Source organism: Chelon labrosus (assembly GCF_963514085.1).
Source record: "Chelon labrosus genome assembly, chromosome: 7".
Lineage (NCBI taxonomy): Eukaryota > Metazoa > Chordata > Actinopteri > Mugiliformes > Mugilidae > Chelon > Chelon labrosus.
Window position 1 is genome coordinate 14,749,366 of NC_140343.1, and position 27,660 is coordinate 14,777,025.

Here is a 27,660-nt window from a genome sequence, read left to right on the forward strand (position 1 = left end):
CACGCTCGGAGTTCTTCTTCTCCTCAGAGCATCTGCGGCGCGCAAAGTCAGTCCTGCTGCAACTTGCTGCGCAGAGCGGAGCGGAGCAGAGAGCAGCGCATCAAAGTTTCTCCTTAGTGCTTCCGACGACCTCTCTGAGTCCACGGTTATTGACTATTTAGGCTGCCTATCAATTATCCTATTAGGGGTGAACGGGAAGGAGAGAGCGAGAGAGAGAGAGAGAGAGAGAGAAACTTCCTCTATGTGCAGGTGCAGGTTGCCTCCCCTCTCTCCCCCTTCTGCCACTCTCTCTCTCTCCTTCTTTGTCTCTCTCTCCCTCTCTCTCTCACTCCGAGCTAGAGGACAGTCCTCACAAACCATGCATGTAGAGTTAGATAGATAGATAGATAGATAGATAGATAGATGTCAGTTATGCACAATGTCATATTTAGTGTCTGAAAAGTGATGCAGAGGGAATTAATGAGGAAACTAAGAAAGAATAGTAATAAAATTAAGATCTTTTATTGCAAACTGTGTTACTGACAAGTCAACACTGATTTCCATACAGTCCTGTCCTCATTCTTTTGGTCTGTGTATATTTCTATGCAACACAACCAGCAGTCTTTCCAGTATCACAGGTCTTTGTGAAGGTGTAGAGGAGGCCTGATGCTGAAGCCTACAGAGGCTCGGTCCGCGTAGCTCTGTCAGACTAAAAGCAGGAGCAGGACACAGGAATCTGCAGACAGATGGACCTCAAACACGCTGTGAAGCAGCATCTGCCCCGTCCTGATTACACTCTGTGGACGCCACCTGGTGGACGGAAGGAACAACAGTTTCGCCCCCCTGCTTTCCGCTAAGCTGCAGAGGCAGTTAAACACAAATCTGATCACACCAGTCCATGAGAAAATACACACAACAGATCTCGAATACGTTTTAAATAACTTTATTCTGTAAGAATTCTCAAACGTGTTTTAAGAAATGCAGGGTTGGTTTCTGTTTTTATACAATTGTGCTGAATAAAATATGATTTCTTTCTTTTCAAATTGCATCGCGTGGTTCTTAAAAGGGAACACCTGAAATTACCTATGTACAAAATCTGTTAACTCTATTAGAATTTATGTCGACAGCGCACTCCGTCGTCTGTCTCAACCTCCCCTCAACCACAAAATAACATTTTTTATGACGTTTTCTTGTTTTTACTTGGTACAAAATAAGTTGTTTTACAATTTCAATCAAGTCTTTTTTTTTTTTTTATTCCGTCTTCTTGTCGCTCACGGTGCGGGAATATGTACAGGGGAGGGGGAAGACTGGTGTCATGTGATCTGGTGAGGAGCCTCCAGCATCTCCATCAGGAAGGTGTCGATAGGTGTGTCCCCGATCAGCTTGAAGAAGAACAGATGCTCCAGACACTTGAGGCCGATGGAGCGCAGGGCAGGCAGGCGGAGCAGCAGTTTGGCAAACCTGGGAACCACGAAAGGAGAGGGAAACACTTTTTACATTTGTCAGTCAAAACTGTTTATGAAGAAAATGTGCACGCAGTCAGTTACAAAAGGACTTAAGTGACTTTATTTAGATTTTGATGAGCCTACAGTGAAAGGAGAACTCGTCTTACAGGTTACAAAGTACTTGTATGAAGATTTTACACATAAATAAACTGAAAACGTGATGTAGTATGCCGTATGTAGCCTTAGAAACTACAGTATGACTCTAACCCTGAACCCAGAGTTTTCCATCCCAGAACAGCTGATCTGAGTTATATCAATCCACTCTGATTATGTTCACTCTGAGTTAAGTGCATTGCATGGGTAATGGAAAAAAGCCACATCAGCGGTGTGCCGATATTACCACGGCAACAGGTAAATAAAGCGCAGAGCTTCTATTTGAATCCGAGTGAGCTGGAAATGTGAGCGCGTGTGTGTGCCAATGCAGACCCCGACATTCATCTTAAATAACTGTGGAGTGGAGGAAGGAGTCGATACGTTTGCACTGTTAACATTTCATTCAGCGTAGTCCGCTCATTCATCTTATACCTGACTTAGATGTTCCTTAATGGATGATAATCCTGCTGGAGCCCTACTGTATGATGAATTCAGTTGTTCCGGTCGCCTTTGGAGATTAAAGTACAGCCAAAACACATTCAGACTATATTCAAAATCTCTCTTTTAGATTTGGCTCTGGTTTAGAGTCATCGGGTTTTTTTCAGCTGCACTGCGGTGCTCCTCATTCAAAGATACACCTGTTTTAACTACGACAGTAACGCTGGATCAGTGCGACCAGTCACAACATGAATCATTGATCAGCGTCTAATGTGTACGAAGCTTCATGCACATTAGACGTATTTAAGCAGTCATGTATGTTTGCATGAAGAATGACAGACTGATCGTAAAACCGGTCAAGATAAACCATGGCTAACAGACAAACAAACAAACTAATATCAAACCGGAATTTTGATGTTTTTTAAGATGTAAACGTCTGCAGATAACACCGCCCGGTATGTGGTTTGATATTGACTTTAAAGAATGAGGAAATGAAATGAATGTCACGCAGCTCCCGCAGGCTTAACAGGGTGGGAGGAGGCAAAATCCGAGTTTATTGCAGAAAAACCTGCCGGCGAGCAGGTTAGGTTCGCCGAGTCGGTTACCGTGGTAACTGCCCCAGAGTTTAAGTTACCTCTCTCTCTGAAACCAATATAACACAGAGTTTCCCCTCATTTCAATTTTCTCTGAATTCCAACCTCGGATAACACAAACGCAACTCGTATTTTATTTGAATACAAATGTGAATGTAAGCCATTATGTTAGGAGCACTTTAAGCAATGCAGCACTGAGGGTAGCATTTGTGGAATTATTTTTGAGAGCATCCTCACTCTATCTTTAGTGCCTAAAACGTTGCACAGTACTGATGTGCACTCACTTGCCAGTTTATTAGGTACACTAGTGAAAAATGAATACACTCTAATATAAGAGCCCTGCATTAAATCTTACCTTCATGAAGGTTATGGTTATCGGCATCAGTTTAAAATAACCAAGAGACCTGTTGATTCAACTGTGTTTTCATGTAGTAGGCTCAGGTTTGTAGTACTTGTTCAAATATTGTTCCGACACATGTTTCTATTATTTTGACAACCCCATTTTATTCTAGGCTAAACAACGCGGACACTTTTATGTTTAATCTAATCCAGTTTAACAGCAGCACAAACTAACATCCTCCAAGATGACCACACAGTTGAATTCCCTCCTTTCTTATACTGCTTCAACGTAAACTGAACATAATAACAGTCATGAAGGGGAATTTGTAGCGCAGGACTGTCATATTAGAATGCATTCGTTTTCACTAGTGTACCTAATGAACTGGCAAGTTCAGGTGTATACGTGTATGGTGTGTTTTTAATCATATTGCATGTTCTGCACTCAGTAAGCTGTTACCATGGGGTTTCATCACAAGCACCTGTTGCTTTCATTCAACTCCCAAATGAAAACATAAATAATCAATCTATCCGCCCATATCGTTTTACATGCCGCGGTTAAGTATTTCACTTCTATGTAAGAGCTCTGTAACAAAGTACTGTAAAGTGTAATCTTCACTGCTCTGTAATAGCCTAAGCAGCAATTAAACAGTGGTGTTTAATATTGATCGCTCATTGTAACGTAATGCATTTCCTACCTGCCCGGCTGGTCTGGGTACTTCTGTTTTGTATACGACTCCAGTGAAGCGTAGACTTTTTCCCTTAGCCCCTCAACCTCTGGTGGGTTTGACAAACCTTTTGCGTCTGAAACAAACACAAACTCCGCATCAGACACAGGCGTACCAGCTGGTCAAACTTTTATCAGGTCAAAACTGAAATTAAAGCTCTAATGTCGAGAGGCCAAGTCTCTCCAGGTAGCGACGATATTAAGATATCTAATCGATTATGCTTGGCCAACACACAGGAGTCAATCTCAACCCACAGCAATTCTCATGTCATGTCCTTCTAGTGTAAGGCTGACAGGTGTCCACACTCACCTGGGTTGAAGAGGACGATGGCTCGCAGGCACCCGAGTTCTGTCTTATCCATCTGCATATCTTTCATTTTAGAAACCAACTCTGTAAGAACTCTGTAGGAAATAAAGAAAATGACAGTTAAATTAATCAGTATGGTGTTTTCACACCTCAACAAATCAGCGATCTACTGATCTGTTGAGTGGTACCAAAAAAAAAGGTACAACATATTTAGATGTTCATTTAGAAGTTTTTTTGACCACAAGACAACTGTGATATATCTGTGCACTTTTATACAGCCGCTAAGTCAGTAACAAATCAGTCTACGTATCACTTTCAGTCCATATTTTCACCTCAACAGGAAGAAGCTGGAGCAGGCGGCTGCCCCTGTGTAAATCCATTTGCAGTGCACCAACTCTTGTCTCATCTTTGAATGCTTCCTACCTATCAAAGATGGAGCCCACTCCCGCACTGTGGGCGCTGCTTCTGTGGACGTGAAGACCCGTAGCCAACAGGATGCCGTCTTTAACCGTGACTGATCGATGCGAGAACGAAGCGATGAGCAGCTCATTCCAGCCTGGATTCAAAAGAAAAAGGAAAAAAAATCTGTCAGTATTCGCTCGCATTATTTAAAGCTCTTATTAGGTCTTTTATGTGCGACTTCTTGACTTCCGGGCATGTGTGTGAACTTTCTCTCCAGCAGAGGTCAGCGCTGGCGCGGCTGCAAACTGAACTCTTGGGACTTGGTAAATAGTCCAGTTATATTTGGTTTCACTGCACCGTTAAACTAGAAGGCAATATTGTGTTAAGTAAATGTAAAATATTTAAATAGACTCCTTGTGTGGGAATGAGCAACAACCCTGAAGAAAATACTCCACAAGCAGGAGCCCAGATGGCTGCAGAAAGAGGCCATTTACTCCTTTTAGCAAATGTGTGTACTTCTACTCTGCCTGGCCAAAAAAATAAAAAAAAAAAGTCGTCACCTGGATTTAACTAACCAAAGAAGTACGAGCCTCCTATTGGGTAATTACTGCATGGGTGATTATCTTTCAGCTGGCAACAAGTTATTTAATCCAAACTGATGCAATGAGTAGCTTCTCATTTCTTAAATAACCACATTGAAAGACACATCCTGTGGTTGTGGTTTAGTCTGTTTGAGAAGGGTCAAATCACTGGCATGCATCAAGCAGAGAAAACATCTAAGGAGATTGAAGAAACTACTAAAACTGGGTTAAGAACTGTCCAATGCATTATTAAAAACTGGAAGGATAGTGGAGAACCATCGTCTTTGAGGAATAAACGTGGTCGGTCATTAGAGAAGCTTATCAAAACAATGCCACAGCGAATGTGCTGTAATCAAAGCTAGAATGTGTGACCTTTTTTTTTTTGGCCAGGCAGTGTATGTGCACATACAGGTGTGTACATATACGTTTACTGCAAGCATGGATTTGTGTGTGTGTGTGTGTGTGCCTACCTGCTCGTAGTAGGATGACCTGGTCATCAAGGGGGAGTTCGGAGAAGTGGGGGATCCTTTTGGCCCACTCCACCAGGGTGAAGAGTTGCTTGTCTGCTGCTTGGCAGATGTTGGTGACTGGGTCATTGGTCTGCAGATGAACAAGGTGGAAGGACGCCAAAACAAGGCCGTTAATAGCTGTGCTGGTAAACAGTTTCTAACAACAGATTGTGAGTGGGAGCAGGTTCAACTTCCACTTCCACCGGTACTCGGAAGTACCGGTGGAAGTATGAACAAGTTCTTGAAATAGAAGACCGGAAAACTTTTTCTGTCACCATAGGTCAATCTTATGACCAGCACAAAGGAGTTTGTCTAAATTATGGAGCCTGGATTTATTCTTTGTGTTATTCTTTAATTAAATCATTAATCAGAGCATCATCTGAGACGCCTTTCTGAATTTATTTTCACTTGGACTGATTATATTCCATTCGTTAATCCATTCCTCCCTATTCTTCTTGCCGTGGGTACTTGTGTTTTACTAATCACTGTGAAGGAGCATGTGCAGTGATTAATATCTCTGATTAATAGCGTCTGTGACACTCACTGAGTTCCCCGGGCTTCCGTCGCTGTACGTCTCTGTTTTGGGCTCCACAGCCAACTCGGCATCCAGGATCTTGTCCACGGGCATGTCGTCGTTGAAACTGCTGGTGGATTCCACTTCGTTCTCCCCTCGCTCCTTCCCACGTTGCCTCTCTTCCTGCACCGCTGCACGCACAGACACACGCAAAACGCATATTTAACACCTCGGACAGGTCGCCAGTCAATCGTAGGGCTAACACAGAGAGACGGACAAACATTCACACTCACATGCACACCTACAGCCCACAGAGAACCCATGCAGACACAGAACAAGACCCACCCTCATAAAGACAAACTGTTTTCACAACTAATTGAATTACTCGGCTATAAAATGTCACAAACTGTCACAAATCCCTATCATTAGCACTGTTATCAGTAGCCATGCTAACAAAACATAATGCTCCCTCTGTGTATGTGTCAATAATGATGCTCACTTTTAGTGATATATTGTAGCTACAATTATACATGTACAGTTGTATCTAATAGCAGTATTCATTCATTGCATAGGCAGGTTTTGTGCTTGCAGCTATCCTGTGTAGTTGTAAGTAGCAACAGTTTTGCACACAGTGTAGTTGTAGCGTATCTATCAATAGCAGTGTACATTCACTGCATAATTAAAGGTTCCTCTTGTATATCAGTGGTTTAGAAACTATTTCTGTAATCTGTGTCGTAACATAGTGTAGCAGTGTAGTAGAGTAGTGCAGCAGTAGTTGCAGTCTTGTTGGCGTATACGTAGCCCCGGGGGACTAGGAGAGACAGTATTTCACACCTGTGTGTGTATTGTGGAAGCGACAATAAACACAACTCGATTCTTGAATCTTTAATCAAAATGCCCTGGAGCCTAACGTCATTATATTCAGTTTATATATTTAAACGAACAAGAGGGAGAACACAAGGCTATAGGCTACAGCAAGTTTCTCAAACACACCTTCTCTCTTCATGCCCATGGCCAGGCACTTTTGGTAGCGACAGTACTGGCAGCGGTTTCGCTGGCGCTTGTCAATCAGGCACTCCTTGCTGTCTCGACACGTGTAGGTGAGGTCTTTACGGACGGTCCTCTTGAAGAAGCCTTTGCATCCTTCACAGCTGTACACGCCGTAGTGCTTTCCTGTGTGCAAAATTAACCCACGACAGTTATGCCTTTATCTCACAGTGTCTCACAGTGATGCCTGTGAACTTCTTTATCTTTGCAATTAGGACTGAAAACGTGTTGTCATTTTCTGCGCCACAAATAATACATGTGTAAAAATACCAACAGCAGAACAATGAGTATTTGCAACAGGATGAATGCAGTACTAAACGTAACCCTGAAACACATCTGTCTTTCCTATCTGCGCTCATCTGGGTGGTGATGTTTGATACATGAGTGCCAGTGTGTCAGCCCGTCCCTCTCCTCCATCCTCACCGCATTACCTGAGGATCGGTCTCCGCAAATGGCGCAGATGTGTTTTGACATCCCCCCGGGGCTCGTACACTGGTAGTTGATGTTTCCCAGGTTCTGCAGGCCCGGCGGAGGCTTGATGTCCTCTGAGCTGCTTACACTGTTCATAGAGTTCATCTGAGAACGACAGGAAGAGACAGAAGAGAGAACAGAGAGCAAGAGTTAAAGCTGAGGTGGCCCGAGCTGAACACAAAAGAGCAGAGGAGGAAGCAGGGGGGAAGTAAGAGTGAAAAGTTTTTGGCAGGCTGGTGAGAGTGTCTCCCTTCCCCTATTTTCTCATTTAGTCTTCCGCTTGCTCATATCTTTTTTTTCTCCTTCCCACCCACGCTCTTTATTGTGAAAGCGTCTCAGGGTGCAATCACATGCTCAGTCGGTGGGAGGGGCCGAGGCCTGTGTCTGAGGCTTGTCATACAGGTTTTTTAATGTTTGTTGACAGGGAGAGGCGTTGGAGAGGAATCACGTGTGCTGTGGGTGCAGTTCTCAGACCCAACAGCAGAGGGCGCCAGTGCGGAACCTCGTGGTTTGACCTCAGACTGAGAAGGAAATTAGAATACATGATAAGACTTGGGACTTCTAATCAGTGCATTTTTGTCTCATCGGCTACTTAATGGCATCACACTTTAAAGACAGACTAATGATCACAACACAGGGTCTCACGTCTGACCCAAAGACATCAAGATAACTCCCCTCTACAGTAAACTGAGGACTAGGGAGAAGTGAAAGAGCAACAAGTCAGAAATCCTTTGACTTCATCATGTTCACCTCTTTCTCCCCCCCCCCGTGCATCGATGAGAGACAGACGCAATCCATAAGTTTGTCGTGCATTCGTGTTTGTTCAGTTGCTCGTGTGCGAACATCTGCACAGCGACTGGAAACAAGGAGGCTGACCTACATATGCACTCCTGTCCTATATATTTGATGCTGTGTGACATAGAGGACATCCTTCCCACAGTCACCTCAGGCTCTTCCTATCACTTATTTACAATGTGCACTAAGAATATACTCTAATGGCAGACTGCGCTCAGGACACCACGGCTGTGACCTTAACAGCAGCGGAGGTACAACAGATGTTCTTTCTCTGACCGCACTGGTCCTCTGTGCGGCCGCCACCTTCTCCCAGCGTAGATGCCCTATAGCCAGATAGTCACCTCCTGCCTGTTTAATTGCCGGTGAGTCAGTGGTGAGCGGCTATTGTTCTTCTGCGCACAATGCCGTCTGCACAAATAATTTATTTCATGTGGGCTGAAAAAAAAACAACGAGTGCTTCGGTGTTTTCAAACAGTTGTTCAGACAGCGTGCAGCTTTAGGCAGATAACACACTGCCGTAGAAAAGGGCTACGAGCACTGTATATAGATTATTGATGCATCATGCATTCTTTATTTAACGCATGGTAAGATGAGCATACGGCATCATACATGCAACGTTGGGTCTTCATCGGGCCAAAAATGTACACGATCAGGCATAACAATATGACCTAACAATGACGATACTGTCAGCAAATGACAATAACATTGTGCTACACTGCTTGGACTCTAGACTTGTGTCATAACACCCAATCCCTCAGTGGAACTCATTGCACATATACTATTCTATATTTTTCTTTATTTTGTCTACAGTATATTAATGGCCATGGGCCTTCTGAGGGTGTCCTGTGGTGTTGTTGGTGTTGGGCCTTTGGGTCCTATTGGTTGAGGGGAGGGGCCTCCTTGGATCATTCCACAGATACTTGATCAGTTTAAGATCTAGTGAATCTGGAGGCCAGGTCAACACCTTGTGCTGTTGACCTGGCCTATCTGTGTCAGGCTGCATCCTGCTGGGGATGGCTGCTGTCATCAAGGAGTGTCATTGCTATGGGGTGGGGGTGTCTGGTCTGGTCTAGGCGGGTGGTACATGTAACATCCACACGAATTTAGTGAAGGTTTTGCATCTGTAATGAAAATCTATGAATTAGTTTGTTTTTTAACTTTTCAGTTTTAGGCGGCACAGTGTCGAGGTGGTTGGCACTGATGCCTCAGAGCAAGAAGGTCCCAGGTTCGAATCCATGGGCCGACTGGGCCTTTCTGTGTGGAGTTTGCATGTTCTCCCTGTGTCTGCGTGGGTTCTCTCTGGGTACTCCGGCTTCCTCCCACTGTCCAAAGACATGCTCGTTAGGTTAATTGGTGAGTCTAAATTGGCCGTAGATGTGACTGTGAGTGTGAATGGTTGTCTGTCTCTCTGTGTTAGCCCTGCGATAGACTGTACCCTGCCTCTCGCCTGATGACAGCTGGGATAGGCTCTAGCTCCCCTGCCACCCTTCACAGGAACAAGCGGTAACAGAAGATGAATGAGTGAATACACTTTTTAGTTTTGAATATGATTTTTTTTAAAGCATCATGAATAGAGAGAACAATTATGGGGGTTTAAAAGAGCTTTTAGGAAATTATGATGATTAGAAAACTAATAAAGTGTTAATGAAAATAAAATTTATTTCCATCCCCGAATGCCCACTCGCACTTATATAAAACTCAAAGTGAAACCTGAAAATATTCATTTATTGACTGAGAGCTAAGTCATTTACATAACTATTAAAACAACTGAATGTTAAAGTTTACTTTTAAACGTTTACTCTCTCCACTATTATAGATTTGTTTACAACTAAATCCATCAGTAAAATTGTCATATTATCTGTTGAAGAAGAAACTAGAATTCTTTTGTTTTAGTCTCAATCTTACACATGTAAAACTAAATATAATTTAGCAGTACATGTTCAGAAGATATCAAAATGGGCCACCAGTACATCTATAATATTGACACCCAGCGCTGCTCATGAACTCTAGTTCACCCGTGAAAAACATACATGACACAATGACCTGGTAGCGGCTTGGCCACTTAGCTGTTGGCGAGCAATGAAAAGATTGTTACGGCACACAATCATATTAACCCGGGCTGTCTCTATAGGCCAAGATCCATACAATGATTGAAGCAATGTATATCATTGTCTGCTGTGCCCTGCAGCACTGGCCTCAATCCAGCCTCTGAAGCACCACATGTGTGTATGTGCGGCTGACCATCAAAGCACTGAGCTTTGTGATTTTTGTATTTCATGCAACAGACCACATTAAGAATGCAGCTCCATTAGATCTCCCTCTCTCCCTTTCTCTCATAATCCATTGTACCACACGGTAAAAAGCACAGTCTTGGGCATGTTGTTGTTTAGTGCTTAGTGAATTGTAAAAAAAAAAACTCAATCTCTCTCAATCTCACAAAGAAAGCCGTATTAGGATCGGGAACATTTCTTATATAGTAGATACAATATGAAAGTAGATCCTGATGAACACAGAAAAGTGAAAAAAGTAGAAAATGTCAGGAAAAGCGAAAGGAGAAACCAGGGAAAATGATCTTTTCCTTCAGTAATCCCTCAAAGGGCTAGCAGTCAGACTACGACTTAACTCTCCTTGCATGACACCAGTAATTGAGAACTCAGGGATGACCTTTAGGATGAGAAGTTTAAAGGTCAGGAGAAGGTCAGGAAAGTGACGGGAAAGCCAAGGTATGCCCGCCAAACACATTGGTTATGGCTAACCTTCAACCCCCTGCCAGAGATTCCAAGAATGAAAGGCACATGATCAACCAGAGAACATGATCGTTCCACACATGTGGACTTAAGCCAAAACCAGCAGATGTAGTTGGTCATAGCTGGATTCTACTGTAATTTAAACACATACTTCAAGCCACACTCTCCAAGTATTGTTCTGGATAGAGCAAGTTTTCATGTACTGAAATACAGTATATTGGCTAGATTACGATAACATTTCACTTCGACTGCATCAAACATCATCGTATAGTCATAAACCTATCAGTGTTAAATAAACAGTATATTCTCTTCACACATTAAAAAAAACATAGTTTAAATTTGAGTCACAAATGTCAGACAACTCATTGTTATCTCAGGACCATCTAACACCCACACGCTCTCACCTGTGGACTGTTGAGTGGTCCAAAGTTCATGTTGGGAGTAGACTGCAGCGAGACGGAGGGCGAGCCCAGAGACGATGTGATGACGGGATACGGCGAGGCCAGGCCGTTCATCGGCGAGCCCAAGGTAGACATCGGGGAAGGTAGGGGCCTGGAGGTGCTGATGACTGACGGGTGGCCCACCATGCCACCCATCGAAGGAGGATGGGTGTGGACCGCGCCCATTGGCCCTGTAGAGTCTGGAAGGAGAGGGAGAGTGCGTTCAAAAAAGACAAGTAGAAACAAGCCTGGTGGTATTTACCTCAAGTTATTTCTAATCATATCTGTGGACAGGATATTTAAGGTACAATATGAGAGAAAACAACAACTCTGCTTACATTGGCCTCATGAATGACCTACTACAATAGGAACTTTGAGTGTCTCATGAAACGAGCCAATGTTTTTAAATCACAGCCAAAATAAATGGTATTCCTGACTCCTGCAATGATTTCTAGTGCAATGGCAATGGTTATGTGGGTGAGATGGCAATGTAATACACTATAAAACAATACTGTTGTGTTATAAACAAGTTAGCTCATATCCTCATACAACAGACACACAAAATAATTATGAATCACAATTTCTAATAATGATAATAATAATAATAGGCGACCTGTCCAGGGTGTACCCCGCCTCTCGCCCGATGACAGCTGGGATAGGCTCCAGCCCCCCCGCGACCCTTCATAGGACAAGCGGTTACAGAAGATGAATGAATGAATGAATGAATGAATGAATGACTAATAATAATAATACTAATAATACTAATATTAATAATAATAATAATAATAATAATAATAATAATACGAACACCCCTAATATTACTATTACACCCCTTTTAGCTCTGTTTTGCTCTCTACTAAGTCCTCGAGATAAAATCTTGCTCTTTAGCTAGTAAATACTCATTTGGTGCTGAGCAGGTGGCCTGCTGTGGACTTGTCAGAGCTTTAAACAACAACACTACTGCCTGAGAACCAAAACAGTTGTGCACCATAAAGCTAAAACAGCGAGCAGAGAGATACTGAACTGTGGGTGATGGTTCTCAGTGGATTTGTCAGTCAGAGCAACACCTTTCGCACTACCATCCATTAGTCTTTTGATCTGTTGTGAAATATTGATTACAGCAGGTTTTCGTTCTCTTTGATAGTGTCAGCGAATAGAGACAGGAAGTCGTGGTGTGAGGCTGAAATTAAACCTGCAGTGAAACCTCTGTTTATAGTGTGCCTCCTCAACTAGGTGAGCTCTGCAGGCGCTCAGCAGATTTGAGTTCCCATGTGAATAAATACATCACATAATTATTCTTTTAAATTAGCTGTTCCCGCAGCGCACAAGAAATAATTTCAAATATCATCAAGTAACATAGTAGAAAACATCAGGCCAGGATCTATACTAGAGAATATATATTGTTGGCCAGTGGTGCAAGGTGTCTATGCAGACAGTGCAGTTTAAATATGGCTACACAAAGTGAAGCCTAACTGATTCTGGTCACAGGGTGCTGACTTTGCCTTGCCACCACTGATGTAAACTGACAGGGTGGCATTTACATAGATGACCTACTTAGAAAAGATGTCAGTCATTGGGGCATCAGGGTGTGGTGTATAATTTTGTGCATGTGTTGAACACGTTGTGAGCGACACAAATCTTAGCAAATACCATCACAGACATACTGTACAGTATGCACAAACATGGAGCAACACGCACTTAATTAATGTGTACAAATGCCACAGGCTGGCACAGTGCAGGAACATGCATTAAGCAATAGTGCTCTAGGCTGATGATGACGAATCATATAAAACTGTGTTTTCTTGTGGAAAATGTTACTAGCGATGAGTAACACCACCATACGCATGTAAACCTTTTAATTTGGTCTACAGGAGCTTCCACTTGTGCGTCAGTGCACCCACAACCACCCAGCATTACCCATACACTTTCATGTGCAGTGTGACACCGGGCCAGATTCCACTGTTCTTAGTTAAATGTCACATACCTGCATCCTGTGTGTGTGTAAAGGTGGGTAGCGGCTTGTTGGCACTGACACGCAATGAGCACCACCTGTGTTTTTGTTGCTTAAAGTCAAGTAAATTAAAGGGGAACTACTGTTTTTTACAACCTGGACCTTATTTCTGGCATAAAATACGGTCGTTTACTCACCCATATAACTTTTGTGTAATTCATATTCCTTCGGGAGATATTTAGATCTGCGTATATCCATATAGTGGGAGTGACTGGGGCACCGAAACGCATCCTCTAAATAATGCATTATCTGCCGCGAAACTCGTTAATTTCACCAATATTTTGTTATCGTACGCTAGTGCTATTCCCCATTGAACTACTGCTATTTTTTTTGCAACATGGCTGAATATTTTTCCGACTCTGAGGTTGTGGACGAACCATATTAGTAGCAAATTACAGGTAAACAAGCTGACTGTGAGCAGCGCTCAGAGACGACATCATCCAGGTCAGAAGACATACCCCAGATGATGATAACAGCTAACTCCGGACTCAACGGGGAATAGCACTAGCGTACGATAACAAAATATTGGTGAAATGAACGCGTTTCGCGGCAGATAATACGTTATGTAGAGGCTGCGTTTCGGTGCCCCAGTCACTCCCACTACATGGATATAAACTGATCTAAATATCTCCCGAAGGAATACGAATTACACAAAAGTTATATGGATGAGTAAACGACCGTATTTTATGACAGAAATAAGGTCCAGGTTGGAAAAAGTTTTTTAAGTATTTTTTTTCTACCTCAAACCTAAACTGAGCAAACAGTGATCACTGGTTTCATGGGGGTGTACCACTACCAAGGAATTATGAAATAAAAATTACACAAAAAACATCCAATACATCTGACTTTTTGTTCCAATGCTCCCAAGACTTGAGAATTAAGTATCTGAAGAATATGTAGCCGCAACAATTTATCAACTTGTTGACCTGATTGTCAAGAAGAAGTTTCCTAAGCTAGATGCAGCTGCTCAGGTGTGACGAGTTACAATATCAGCCTAAATATTTTGCACCGTTGACCAACACACATGTCTTGATATGTCCACCTGAGCTTTAAGAAATTCAGTTGGCAAATAGTCATTTGAGGCAAATGAATCCATAAGAAATATAATAATTAGTTTCAATTCTAGGCCCTGCCGTGATTAAACTAGTGATCTTTCTTAAAAGACTCACCATTGCTTATTTTGTGCAATAACTGGAACTTTAATTTAAAAATTTTCTGTGGTATTACTAAAATGTTTAGCCACTACTTGGAATAGAGTTTATCATTGCTCCTTCTTATGTGGTCTGAGGAAAATGATAACACTGATACAAACTCCATGAGAAGATAGTATTGGAAAAGAGTATTTCATGTGTAGAGGCAGCGGTTGCCACAAGAATCACTCTTATGTACACGAAGATCTGTTTCTGCTCTGATAAATATTTGCTTATTCACAAAGTGTTTGATGTACTTTGCCCAACAAGTTTACTAAAAACGTGACTTCAGCAAGAAAGAACAGCTTGCTATACATTTTGCAATAGTTCTGAAATGCTGCTCTGAGGGCTACTTAACTTCTGGCAGAGATGGAGTTTGGGTATCACTGGTGTAATCACTAAAGGAAATGGAAACTTCTGGTAACGAAGGACAGTTGCTTTTAGATTTCATGGAATTGGGAAACAGTGGGGAATGTCATGTCTGCCTGATTGCAGCACTTTTTGCATGAAGACACACTCTAAAATGCAGCTGGCCATCCACTCCCTCTCTGTATGCCAAGGAAAAGATGTTGTGCAACTTCCTGTTTAGCAGTGAGACACTAGCCTCCACCCCTTTTCTTGCTCGCCCACTTTCTCCAGCCCTCCATGAGTGATCCCTGGCAGGCAAAAAATGTATCAGGGCCTCCCTCTCACTCTCCCACGGAGCTAACTGGATTCCCTGCTTCGAATCATTCAACTCTTCGTACTGTATGCCTTACAGGCGGTAATGAAAAAAATGCACAACCTAAGTCACCAACGATGAGAGAGCACTTACAGCCAGCAAGTTTATGTAATCACTGACCAGTGTACAGAATTCACTGTGCACTGACCTCTCTCTGCATGTCCAAGACACACTCCCTTTGGGCTTCGCAAAGATCCACGCTATTCTAGTGCTGAGTCGGGAGATATATTGTCAGGCCTATCGTCAGCACAGTCAACAGTTTGGCAACAAGCTCTCTTAAGCATCAAGACCAACAAGTATCTAGATGAAATAAACGGCAAGACGGTTACACTGGGAGATATGAGAGCAGACCGGCGGGGTAGACATGCTGCAACTTGAAGAGTCCATACCTGTTTTTTTAACACGGTCGATAAAAAAACTAGAAAAAGATTTAAACCTCAAAAAAAAAAAAATGTTCATCAAAGTCTTTTTCTTTCTAACTTATCTCTACTCTTACAATACGATCAGGACAAACAAGAAAGACAGCAGTCATTTACAATAATTAATGCACGCATTTGTACAAAAAAAAAAAAAAGCAGCACGTAGACACAGTCAGCGGACTAGAAAGTATTATTATTTTATGCTGTTGCAGAATAGCAATGTGAAGCTAACGCTGAGACAGCAAATCAACTGGTCAAAAGAAACCAAATATATTACAACATTTTCATTTTGAAGACTGAGTCACTTTCACTGCTCTCTGTAAAAGGAGTATCTTTTGGACAGCTGGTTGCACAAAACAAGCTAAAGCCTCCACTTGAGGTCACGTTTTTGACCAAAAATTTGCTAATTATTTTAAACATCTACTGGTGAAATTGAAAAATAACTCATGTGTAGATAATGACAGTAGTCACTGGCTGTCATCCTGTTTGGAACCTGAAAATGCAAAATTCCCGCCTGTATAAAACCTGCACGTTTCAGACAACAGCAACAAAAACTGTGCATTTTATCCAGAGCTGAGAATCTTCACGGCTGCGAAGCACAGGGGAGAACAAAAAGGCACGTGGACAGTCAGCTGGTGGGATGCCTAAAAGCGAATGGCAGGCGAGGTGAGCATGCTTTATGTGTTTGTGTGTGTGCGTGAAAGAAGGACAACATGTTCAGCAGAGGAAGAGAATTACTCGGCCCAGAGCGGCTCAGAGGGGCCTATCCTTGAACGACCCGCCTCAACCGGCTGTTCCATTCTATGTAAATCACCAACTCTGGAATGTAGTCCTGTCCCTTGTTTCACTTCAGAGTAATATACGTTAGAACGCCCTGGGGGGTTTCTCCAAAGATGGTCTAATAAACACATCACCACAGGAATAGTGTAGAATTCACTAGCGTCAACGGTTGCTGCCAGTCTTTGTTTAAACTTGTACACTGCTTCAGCAGTTCAAGCATCTATCTGAGAGCAAACAGACGCAGCAGCGAAGGGCACCTTTGACCGCTGGTGTCGCAAATCAAAGGTCGCCTGTTGCCAAACTCCTGAACCAAGTTCAAACGAGTCTTCTATATGCAGAAGCCGAGTGACACTGATCCTTCTGGGAAATCGCAGCACAGAGGCGATGTGAAACTCACAAGATGACCCATGAAAGACAGTTTGATTTGAATTAAGGACGGCCGGCTCCTAAGCCTGACAAAGCCACTGTGATTTATCAAGTCATATTAATAAAAAGATTTACAGCCGTGTCAATAACACTTTCTTGTTGACTCCCCTCTGATAAGCTGCTCATGTTCAATTCTCTGGTTTGTCAGACGTTACAGTTCTATTGTCTTCAGCTGCGATTTGAGTAAAAACTGTTTCTGGTTCTGGCTCTGTGCCACCATTGCTCTGTCAATCTATTTTCTTTAGTTAAACGGTAAACCACATCTTCTAATAGATCAGGATTTGTTGCTCTTCTCAGTGTTGCGTCACTTCCATTAAAATACATTTGACAAAACAAACAACCTGAAGGCATCTCCTTGGTTTCTGGGAAATAATGATTATCATTTTATACTGTTTCCTGGCTTTTTATAGACAAATCAATTAAACAGATCAATCAGTACTGAAAATGACTGCTAGATTTCCTATGAACTTCAGTGTTGTCAGCGTCAGATTATCTCTTTCTCCTACGTGCAAAAGGCCATTACCCAGCTGCTGCTTGTCTTTATTCTGATAGCAATGGCAGACAAGAGCCAAAACCACAACTGTACCACACTGATCTCATGATCAACAGGTTTTAAAGCAACATCATAGACCACAAACCGTCTAAATGCCATACTGTTAATTACTGGGTTGTAACTGGATGGAGTGCTCCATGTGTGTTAATTCAATAAGACCATGGCCCACTAACTAATAATATCTCCCGTCTGGAGAGCAGACCAGCACTAGGAATGTACAGTATGAGGTGGAGATCAGTGAGGAGTAAGTGACAGGGGGCTGAGCAGGAGATCCTCTCCTTACCAACACAAGTCTCCATATATATATATATATCAGATTAGCCCGCATAAAAGGAGACTCCTCAGCATGTGCATTAGCTTGTTTAATACTGTTGTATGTGTCTGTATGTGTCCATCTGTAGTTGACAGCGCTGCGACCAAATGACATGGAACAGAATGCATCCTAAAGTAATCAGACGGACAGCCTGCGGAGCTCATTAGACTCAGCGGACATGTAATTAAGAAATCCGCTCAGTGCCAGTGCAGCTCGCTTGTTCTGGTCGCAAACCCTCACACACACACACAGTCACACTGGAAGATACAAAGAAAAAGAAAAATCACCGCACTTTGAACATTCATTTCTTTGCTAAATGAGGTTGATGTCTGATCAATTGTGTCAGAAAATCCTCTTATCCTCGGGTAAGTATCTGCAGCTCAGCGGGCCAGCTGTCAAGAAGGTGGGAGGCCGGGGGAGAAGGAGGAGGAGGAGGAGGAGGGGACGGAGAGCAGAACAGAGCCAGAGAGGAAGAAAGGGAGCAATGGTTGGTGAGATGGAAGGATGGATGGCAAGATGGATGGATGGATGGATGGATTGGGGTGGGCTCTATCCCATGTCCCTCCCCAGTGCTCAAATGATCCCACCAGTACACACACCACTAATCTGGGCGCCTGGCTGAGAACATTAGATCATCAATTGAGAAAAGCCCTTGTTTATTTTCTGCACAGCTGTAGTGTAGGAGCTAGAATTGGTTACTGGTGAGAGAAAATGAAGGTGCGCTTAACTGTTACATAAACAGCAAACATCACAAAGCTGCGTCAAGGACACCTGTTCTGCTTTCTGACCACTTTTTCAGCTCAAAATTATTAAAACTTCCAATATCGCTTGAACAGGCGCCACAGATGAGTATCACTCCTCTTTGTTAAAACTTAAAACGAGAAAGAATACATCACAACAACAACACAAAGGTTTGAACTTCTGTGACTTATGCGCTATAGATCTTTCTACAACAGTCACACACACCTCTAACACCAGTGTCCCTCTAAACAGTTTCACATGAACATTAAATGTCATGTTTTTTCTACCGCTCTCCTGAGCTCAAATCTACAAACACAGACCTGCCAGTGCGATACGTTTTCCCCAGAGGTAGGTGGGGGGGGGATCAATGAAGAGGCCAGGGCTGTGACAGGGACAAGATAAAGATGGTTTTGCAAGTGATAAAAAGATTTGAAGCTTAAACAACAAGAGCTAACGCAGAACAGGCTGACCAAGCAGTCATGGAAAACAAACAAACAGCTGGACAGAAAAGGGCCCAGTGCAAATCAAAGCATCTGCTCTGATGAGCTGACTCACATCAGTTCCTAGAAGTATTCGTTTTACGGTTACGCCGGGCCGCGGAGAGACGAAGCTGCGTGCTGTCAAAATACACATTCGATACACACACGCTAACCCACTCACGCTGTGACCCAGAGAGTGTAATCAGAGCGACCTGACCTCTGGACCTGTGAGCACATCCTAGAAAGTCAGCCAGACTTCACAGCCAGCTTAGAGTTAACTTGAGTTTAGCCTCAGGGCAATACCAGCGTTTTGGAAAATAAAATGTGTTCTTCATCAAAAAAAAGAAATAAGATTGAACTGATTAAATGACAATGAGACACGTAGTAACAAGACTAGAGCTTCATTTATAGCTTCATTTTGCTTTTGATGCAGAAGTATATATCTAGCTTAACCTTCCATACTACGTCCATGCTAATCAGGATCAGGATTCTCTTCACTGTCACATACACTGATCAGGCATAACATTATGACCACCTTCTTAATATTGTGTAGGTCTCCCTTGTGCCTCCAAAACAGTTGGGACGCATCAGAGAATGGACATGGTCCTTCTGAGGGTGTCCTGTGGTGTCTGGAAACAGGATGTTGTTAGTGGGGGCCTTTGGGCCTTATGGGTTGAGGGGAGGGGCCTCTGTGGATCATCCCACAGATACTTGGTCAGTTTGGGATCAAGAGAATTTGGAGGCCAGGTCAACACCTTGTGCTGTTTTTCGAGTTGAACCTAAACCGTGTTTGTGTGTGTGCCTGTGTCAGGCTGCATCCTGCTCGGGATGGCTGCTGCCATCAAGGAGTGTCATTGATGTGAGGTGGGGGTGCCTGGTCTGGTCTAGGTGGGTGGTACATGTCTGAGTAACATCCACACGAATGCCAGGTCCAAAAGTGTCCCAGCAGAACATTGGATTGTCACAAGATGGTCAATGTTATTTACTTCTCCTGTCAGTGGTTTTAATGTTGTGGCGGATCAGGGTACGTTCACACATATGAGGAATTTGTTGTGGTGGTCAGTACAATACATGTACACATAAGTCCGGAGGCGTTGCTTTGCCACAACACTTCGAGATACATGCTGAAGTCGGACACGCTGAGTTTTAGAATCAATAATGTTTACCATTTTTGCCATGTCAGTTTAGCCCTGATACGGTTTGCTACTTAGCACTAAGTTAAAACAATGGAGCCAACTAATGGAAAACTCAAACTTTTTGCAGGTATTTGATCAGAACCCAAAAGGCTGAATACTGGACAAACAGATGTTTCATGAATTCATGATGAAGGAACTCCATGTAAGGGCTGTAGATTAGTGGTGAGAGAGACTTAGGGGCAATAATAATATATGGCAGTCCACTCATTAGTAGTTTAAATATTTCAGTCTGCACCACAGCAATGGACCAAACAACAGCCACATCACTGTATCACACTGCTACAGTTGTTTTAACCCTTTAAATTACACTGCATCTCAAGTTACAGCACATCCATCCACATCCACATCCAGCATATTTTCCACCTTTGATGCACAGCATATCTCCCAGGCAACCATGACGTGAAATGCCATTTTAATGCTATGCAACATAATGCCTGTCTCAGACATGAATCAGTACAAAAGCATATGGTGTGCCCAGTTTTACTGTAAAGACCGTTTGATTTCTACTTGCTGAAAATGAGCAGCATCACCCGTGCATTATGATCCACCGCATTTATATTGTTCGGTTTTATTTTTAGGACAGTTTATTTATATTTATTACTCTTAATATTAAATTAGAGAGTCAAGTGCACTTTGCATTTCATCGACATTACGGAGCTCAGAATAATATGGATTTAATCACAGCCGTGTTGAGTGTCCTGCTGTGCTCTCAGTGGAGGGACCAGCAAAGCTGACCCTCTGTCATGAACATACATCACGGGGATTGCAATGGAAGGTACTCTTTAGTCTATATCAGTTTTAATCCTGATCCCAAACCTGGACATTGGGCATCTTCGTGGATTTCAGTTAGGGACTGTAATGCATGGGTGTTATATGCTGAAGAAAAGAAGAACGCCTCAGCTGATTGTGCGCTGACTGAAGGATGCAGGGTGACAGGCAGCAGACACACACATAGAGAGAGAGCAGGACAGAGAGGGCTAATATGAAGGGACAAGTGTTGAGGGCTACACAGATAACGAAGGACAAGGCAAAGAGAGCTGGAAGCGTCGTTTCGGTTGAGTGGCATCCGCGCTGACCACATCTGAGACCACAAGTGAGTCACAAGCTCTCAATTGTAACATGCAGCAGAGATGCCTTGTTACTGTCACAACTGGTTACAGTAATCTAGCAATTTTCAAAGCAGGAACTAAACTGATAGCAGCAATTGCGATCACAAATTCCTACTAAAATAAAGTCCAAACTTTAAGAAAAACATAACAATAAACATCAAATATAAACCGTGTGGAAGTGAAAATGCGGAAAAACGTCCACAGCTGAATTTCCCCTGCAAGCTGGAGTTTTCTCCCAATAGGAGGAAAAAAATCTAAATAACTTAATCAGAGAGTGCACAGGGATTAGAGGCATTACAGTAATACATCTGTGCAGCGTTAGCTTTTAGTGCATAAGCTTTACTTCTGTGGACAATCACAGAACAACAGCGTTGCAGTCTGACTGATTTCCAACAGCAGACACATACACACACAGAGACACACACACACGCAGGCAAAGACAAAACCCATCTACTCACAGTGACCATAACCTATTTCCCTGCCAGGGCTGCCTCCAGTTGCGGGTGATGCTATGGGGTGCCACATGCCTTTGGGTGCAAGGATGGTGCTGGCCGAACGCCAGTCACTCAGGACAAAGTGCTGGATCGTTGGACACTCAATCAAACACTTTTCAGGACAGGAACTGAAGGGTCAACGTGGAGAAGGAGGGGTGTGGGGGCGCGGGGGGGGCCATCAGTGAAGAGAAAAAGAGGCGGAGTCCACCGGCGCCGGTTATAGGATTACCCAGATTATCCTTCCCCAGAGATCAATCCCAAAGGAACTGTTTGCTGCGCGACTGCCGCACAAATCAGCTCTTCCACCGCCCACTCAACTCATGTCTCTCTCTCTTTCTCTCTCTCTCTGAGTCTTGGTAAAACTGAGACACCTGTTGTAGTGGCACAACCAGGGTGTCTGACATGAGGGGGTGGAGGCAGTTCATGGTGGAGCAGGGTGTACGCGCTCCAGAGTACAGAACGAGCAGAAGTTTCTGATTACCACCTCTTAAAAGGGATCCAGACGGGAGAACATGGGAACACAGTATTAAGACACTGATCATCAGTGACATTTCTTCTTTTTGTTCTATTTTTCCTCCTTAATATAAGCTATTTGTAAAATATGTAGACGGTGTAAGAAAAAAAAGGATCTGAGGTGAGAAAGTGAGTAAAAAGAAGTGGCCAGAGGCTAAAGAATTCTCTCTTTTATCTCCCTTGAAACATCTGTAATTCCCCTTCATGCCAAGAAATAGCCATATCAGCATGCATTCTTAGTGGTACCGCTGATGGCGTGTCGAGTTGCCTCTGTGTTGCGTTAGCATGTTTGTGTGTTTAACAAGGGTTATAGCATTCCAGGAAGTCAGGAATTGTCTTTCTCAATGCTCTAGGATGGCCGAGAAAACACGCAGCAAAGTGAAAAGCCAGATGGAAACGCAGGCCCAAAATATACCTTAAAGGCAAATGGGAACAATACATGACAAATCCTGGGGGAACCTAAATAAACTACTAAACCCATGCAGAGATGGATTCAATCTGGAGTACAACCCTTGTTACAAGACCGTATCTGTCCGGACAGGCTTTTGAAAAAAGTAATACCATAGTTCTAAAAAAAAAAAAAAAAAAAAAAAAAAAAAAAACTGCAAGAGTTCATCTTGTTCAGTAATGACAGAGGCCGCATGGATTCTTGGCCATGGGAGTATGACATATTACTATCAGTAGAAAATGGCCCCAGCCAATAAATGTGAAATTGACGCTTTTAGTCTGCAGCTGTTCCTTTTAATTTATCCTGCCATCCTATCAAGTGTTCCTCCAGTTACACGCTCCCACCTTTTGAAACAGACATTTGCATTGAAATAAAACCTTGAGAAGCCTTCGCTGGCATGTGTGCGTCTATTTTACTTCCATGACTCAACAGTGCTTTCTTGTGCAGGGCACCTGCATGTGACTGGATCGACTGTCTTTACGCTGCTCGAAGGAGAGCCCCCCGGTAACCATATCCCCCCCAGTGACAGTATCTTGGCAAGAGACTTGGCGGCCCGGCACAAGAGGAAAACGGCGAAGGAGAGGCAACGCTCACCTTCAGATTCAACAAATCCCACGGGGTTAAATTAAAATAATGCGGCACTTCTTAAAAGCATGCTATGTTACAATAGTGTGTCATGGCCCACATAAGACAGGCCAAATTAACCCTGAGAGCCATAATTAGCAATCATAGATGTATCGTGAGCGGTGAAGACGCAGGAGGAAGATAATTGGCAGCCCTAAATTTATGGTACACTCTTAAATCTGAACTTCTAATAATCTAATCAGCATGCTGTCATCTCAGGAGAAACGTCTCATGTTTAAGCCCTCGTCTCCCTGCCAGCAGTCAATTTTGACAGCGTGAAGGACATGATTGTGGAACACTTATCCGGGCTTACGTTTACAGGGGAAAAAAAGAAAAAAAATAACAGATTTTTTTTTCCCAAACAGTAATGCCTGCTTGCATTTGTGTACGTGAGGCGGGAGTAGCACACTAAAACGGCACTCAGAGCACTGAAAATAGCCAGGCGCATTTTACAGCATGTTCTTCATGTCTCCCAATGGAGAGGTTTCAATGAGATCTAATGTACTTAGCTGTAACCTGTAGCTGCTATTTGTGGTCCTGTGGGGCACAGAGTACAATGAAGAATTCTTCTCCCAATCCTGTCAATACGGAGTCTAGTGAGTAAACCTCTTCTAAGTAAACACACTCCTGTGTAACGGTGTTAATGAGCCCTGTGGTGCAAAAACTTTCTATTCACATAATCCTCACAGGGCTGTAACAAATAAATAGACTTATCATTTGCAAACTGTCAGAACATAACATAAATACAACACACCGATGAGGGCCTTTGGGTCCTATGGGTTGAGGGGAGGGGCCTCTGTGGATCATCCCACAGATGCTTGGGATCTGGTGAATTTGAAAAGCAACACCTTGTGCTGTTCTTCATGATTTTTTGAGTTGCCCCTGAACTGTTTTTGTGTGCGTGCCTGTGTCAGGCTGCACCCTGCTGGGGATGGCTGCTGCACATCAAGGAGAGGTGCCTGGTCTGGTCTGGTCTAAGTGGGTGCTACATATGTCTAAGTAACATCCACCTATATCCACAGGTCCAAACGTTTCCCAGCAGAACACTGGATTGTCACAAGATGGTCAATGTTATTCACTTCTCCTGTCAGTGGTCATAATGTTGTGGCTGATGTGTGTATATTGTAATGGAGTCACATATTGAGATGTTCTGCCTTAAAACTGGTGAATGAATAAAACATCCAAAACAGATATATGCTGGAAAATATATGCTGTCATTTCACGAGTAGCGAAGAAGAACTTTAATGCATCATATAACCAAACACTGCTGCAGCACATGAGCCTTTCAAGGTTCTCTGCTTGATTAAGGCTGGAATTAAATCAAGGCTTTGACCTTCTTCGTTAATGACTAATTACTGGCAATTAGCCCAGAGAATGGCCTCCTTACATCCCTTCTTTTACCTCATCCTGTTCCCACATCACCCACTCCAACACAATCAAGACAAGCAGACTATTTTACACTGAGACGCAAATACCAATCCAAGTGCCCTAAAATAAACCTATTGTATGTACTGTGTGCTAATGCATGTCTCCGCACCGAGGCATTGCGGGCCTCTCTGTCTCTCTCTCTCTCTCCCTCTCTCTATAGAATCCTTGAGCAAATACCTGCCGAGGGCCTCGCCTCCTATACCTGTGTGGTTTGTTTAATTCTGCATGTCAAATGACCTGCACAGGGATCAGAGTTTTGGAGCAGGTTTCAGTGCTGCTGACTTCACGCTCAAACAGTACAACCCACATTCTTTAAGTCACATGTGACCGCAACACTTTGTTGCACGGACAGAAATGCATATAGGAAGTCTGCATATCTGCCGCTATGAGGCAAAGGCATGTTTTTGTGCGTCTGTGTGTGTCCTGGGAGGTGAATCATTGACCCCTGGCAAGTGACGAGAGTTCACATCAACTAGGGTGACCTCTTTCTCCACCACACCCCACTCCACCCCCGCCCCCCCCCCCCACCTCCCTCCACACTCTCCATTTCCCCTTTATTTCTCTCCCTTCGCTCTCCCGTCCCGTTCTCCTTTTCTGTCATGACTTCCCTGATTCACAAGCTAAAAAAAGTTCGCGCAGTCAAAAAGTAGCGAATGGGCGCAGCTCGTCTGGAATCACTTCCACTGACGGAAAATAAAATATGCTGAAGTGCTGAGAGAGAAAAACTGCTGATTCTACTCATGAGCCTCCGGGCAGGACTGCATCAAACCTGCTGAAACATAACATGTCTGGGAAAAGCTGAGGAGGTGGATCACGAAGCAATCCACTCATGATCACCAGACTGTCTTATTTTTATTTTTTATTTTTGTTGACTCCACACTGCTTCGCATTGGCTTATGACGGATTGCAAAGGGTGACCATATCGTAGTGCAGAAACGGGAGCTGTTTATTGCCCTGTTTTCATGCATGCTTTGCTGTGGAGGTTGATGGTGTTAAAATACACCATAAATCATAGTTGTGAGCCGAAACATACGGACAAAACCAGACCAGGGGTTGCGGCTTTCGCTCAGCTCAATCGCTTTACCACCAATTTTCACAAAGCAAATGCACGAAAACAGCGTGATTCAAATGGGGCTGGTTTATGACCAGCACTTTGACTTTTGCTCATAACGCGCAATGTGCACTACTTCTACACAAGCAATGTGCAAATGTTCAGACTGCTGGCTTTTGTTGGGTAGTGTGAAAAACAACATTACTGTGAGACCGTGATGGGGTGCTAAAGCTCTATTTATATGGTACACTAGAACTTTAATACAGCAAAGTGTCACTCACAGCACATGTGACATGTCTTTACATGACTGACCAGTGTCTGAAACACACTGGTCTGCCTCTGCCATATCTGCATAAATCTCGGGATGCCACTACTGCCTTAACAAAGAAGGCCTTTAAAGACAGAGAGGAAAGACTGCGTAGCCCTGGGGGGACTGCTGTGTTACTTTTGTACACTGTGGGCTTCCCTCTACATTCTCTCAACCAGATGTCTCTGTCATTCCCCTGGGAGCCAAATTCATTATGGAAACAATTTTCAGCCCCTCCAAATGGTGCAGATATATCTGTGATAAAGGGGCTGCCTAATTACGTCTTCAAAGACTGGTTTTTATTTGCCTCCTTGTAATGCCCCGCCATTATCTTTCATGTTCCCCCAACAGAGGACTTGTTTTGAGGCGCAAGACCTATTTTTACTGCCGCGATCCGACAATCAGTGTATCTTTCAGGATGGATAAAAAAAAAAACATCACATGGTAAGTGATGAATATATTGTGTGACTCAATGAGAGCGAAAGCCGGAGACCCTCATTCCGCATACAGTGTGATTTAAAAGATTTAGTTAGCACACAGCCAAGCACTAGGGAGAAGACGGTGTATTGCAAACATGTTGCAAACTCCATATGTCCCACTTCATTGTCTCTGCGGATTTAAAGCTGTCACCAAAAGGATAACAGAAAAGAGGCATCAGCTGGTTCAAGGGCAAAGTCACCTAGTCAGACCAGAGTTCAGCTTTATGAGCAAATTCACATCCTGCTGTCATCCAGCTGAATATAACCACAGCGCTGACCAGGGCGCGTCTCACATGTTACTCTCCTTTCTACCACTAAAGGGCTTTAAGTTTGTTTATCTGTGGAAATCCGCCATTCCTCCGAGCTGCTACACGCAGTTCTCTGTGGATCAGACGACTATCCCAGACCAATAAATTGTGTTTCTGTCTCAAACAGTTTAGCAAGAGACGCGCGACAAGCGCCATAAATTACATAAGCGCAATTAAAGTGCCAACCTCTGACCTTGCCGGACCGGCACAACCGCGATCACCTGATTTTGCAGTGGCCGAAGCTTTCGCTTGAAACCGCAGAGTTGCGAGGCGATTTTTTTTAACAGAGCAACATTGGCAGACAGGAGTAGGCGGTTAAAGTCCGCCAGCACTTTCGCGCACAGCTCGCAGACTGGAGAGAAGACGCCATGAAACAAACGCACTCCCTCTTAAGTCAAAACAAAATGCAGCAGCTTCGGGAGGAACACAACAGCCAGAGCGGGCTCTATGTAAATCACTGTAGCGTACTTACTGAGGTGTAAATACGGATCATTAGTGTCCATACTGTGCGAGTTGCTGCGTCGATTCCCTACAGTCGCTGCTGCTCCGCATCCCAGCGCATTCCGCTCCCAGCCCGACTGAACTC

At 43.5% G+C, this 27,660-nt stretch overlaps 1 protein-coding gene across 2 annotated transcripts; it reads right to left on the reverse strand.

The window, feature by feature from the left end:
* Positions 1–516: 516 nt before the first annotated feature.
* rxrgb (retinoid X receptor, gamma b) lies at positions 517–27,660 on the reverse strand. Of its 2 annotated transcripts, XM_084548384.1 has the most exons (11): positions 27,547–27,630; positions 12,098–12,163; positions 11,449–11,684; positions 7,463–7,607; positions 6,978–7,157; positions 6,015–6,175; positions 5,432–5,561; positions 4,402–4,534; positions 3,982–4,073; positions 3,643–3,748; positions 517–1,440 (listed from the first exon to the last, which is right to left on the reverse strand). In XM_084548384.1, the coding sequence occupies exons 1-11, from the start codon at positions 27,575–27,577 to the stop codon at positions 1,293–1,295; spliced, it is 1,428 nt and encodes a 475-aa protein (XP_084404510.1). In that variant the 5' UTR covers positions 27,578–27,630; the 3' UTR covers positions 517–1,292. The 2 variants fall into 2 exon arrangements, with proteins under 2 accessions (XP_084404510.1, XP_084404511.1); XM_084548385.1 differs by lacking the exon at positions 12,098–12,163 and having other exon boundaries at positions 27,547–27,660.

Bases quoted from the DNA above. Each gene is read 5' to 3' on its own strand.
- rxrgb (XM_084548384.1), bottom strand. From the start codon at position 27,577: ATGGACACTAATGATCCGTATTTACACCTCA. The intron at 5,562-6,014 runs GTGAGTGTCACA...GTTCATCTGCAG, and splicing joins ACGGAAGCCCGGGGAACTCA to ACCAATGACCCAGTCACCAA. The intron at 4,074-4,401 runs GTAGGAAGCATT...TATTTCCTACAG, and splicing joins GTGGGCTCCATCTTTGATAG to AGTTCTTACAGAGTTGGTTT.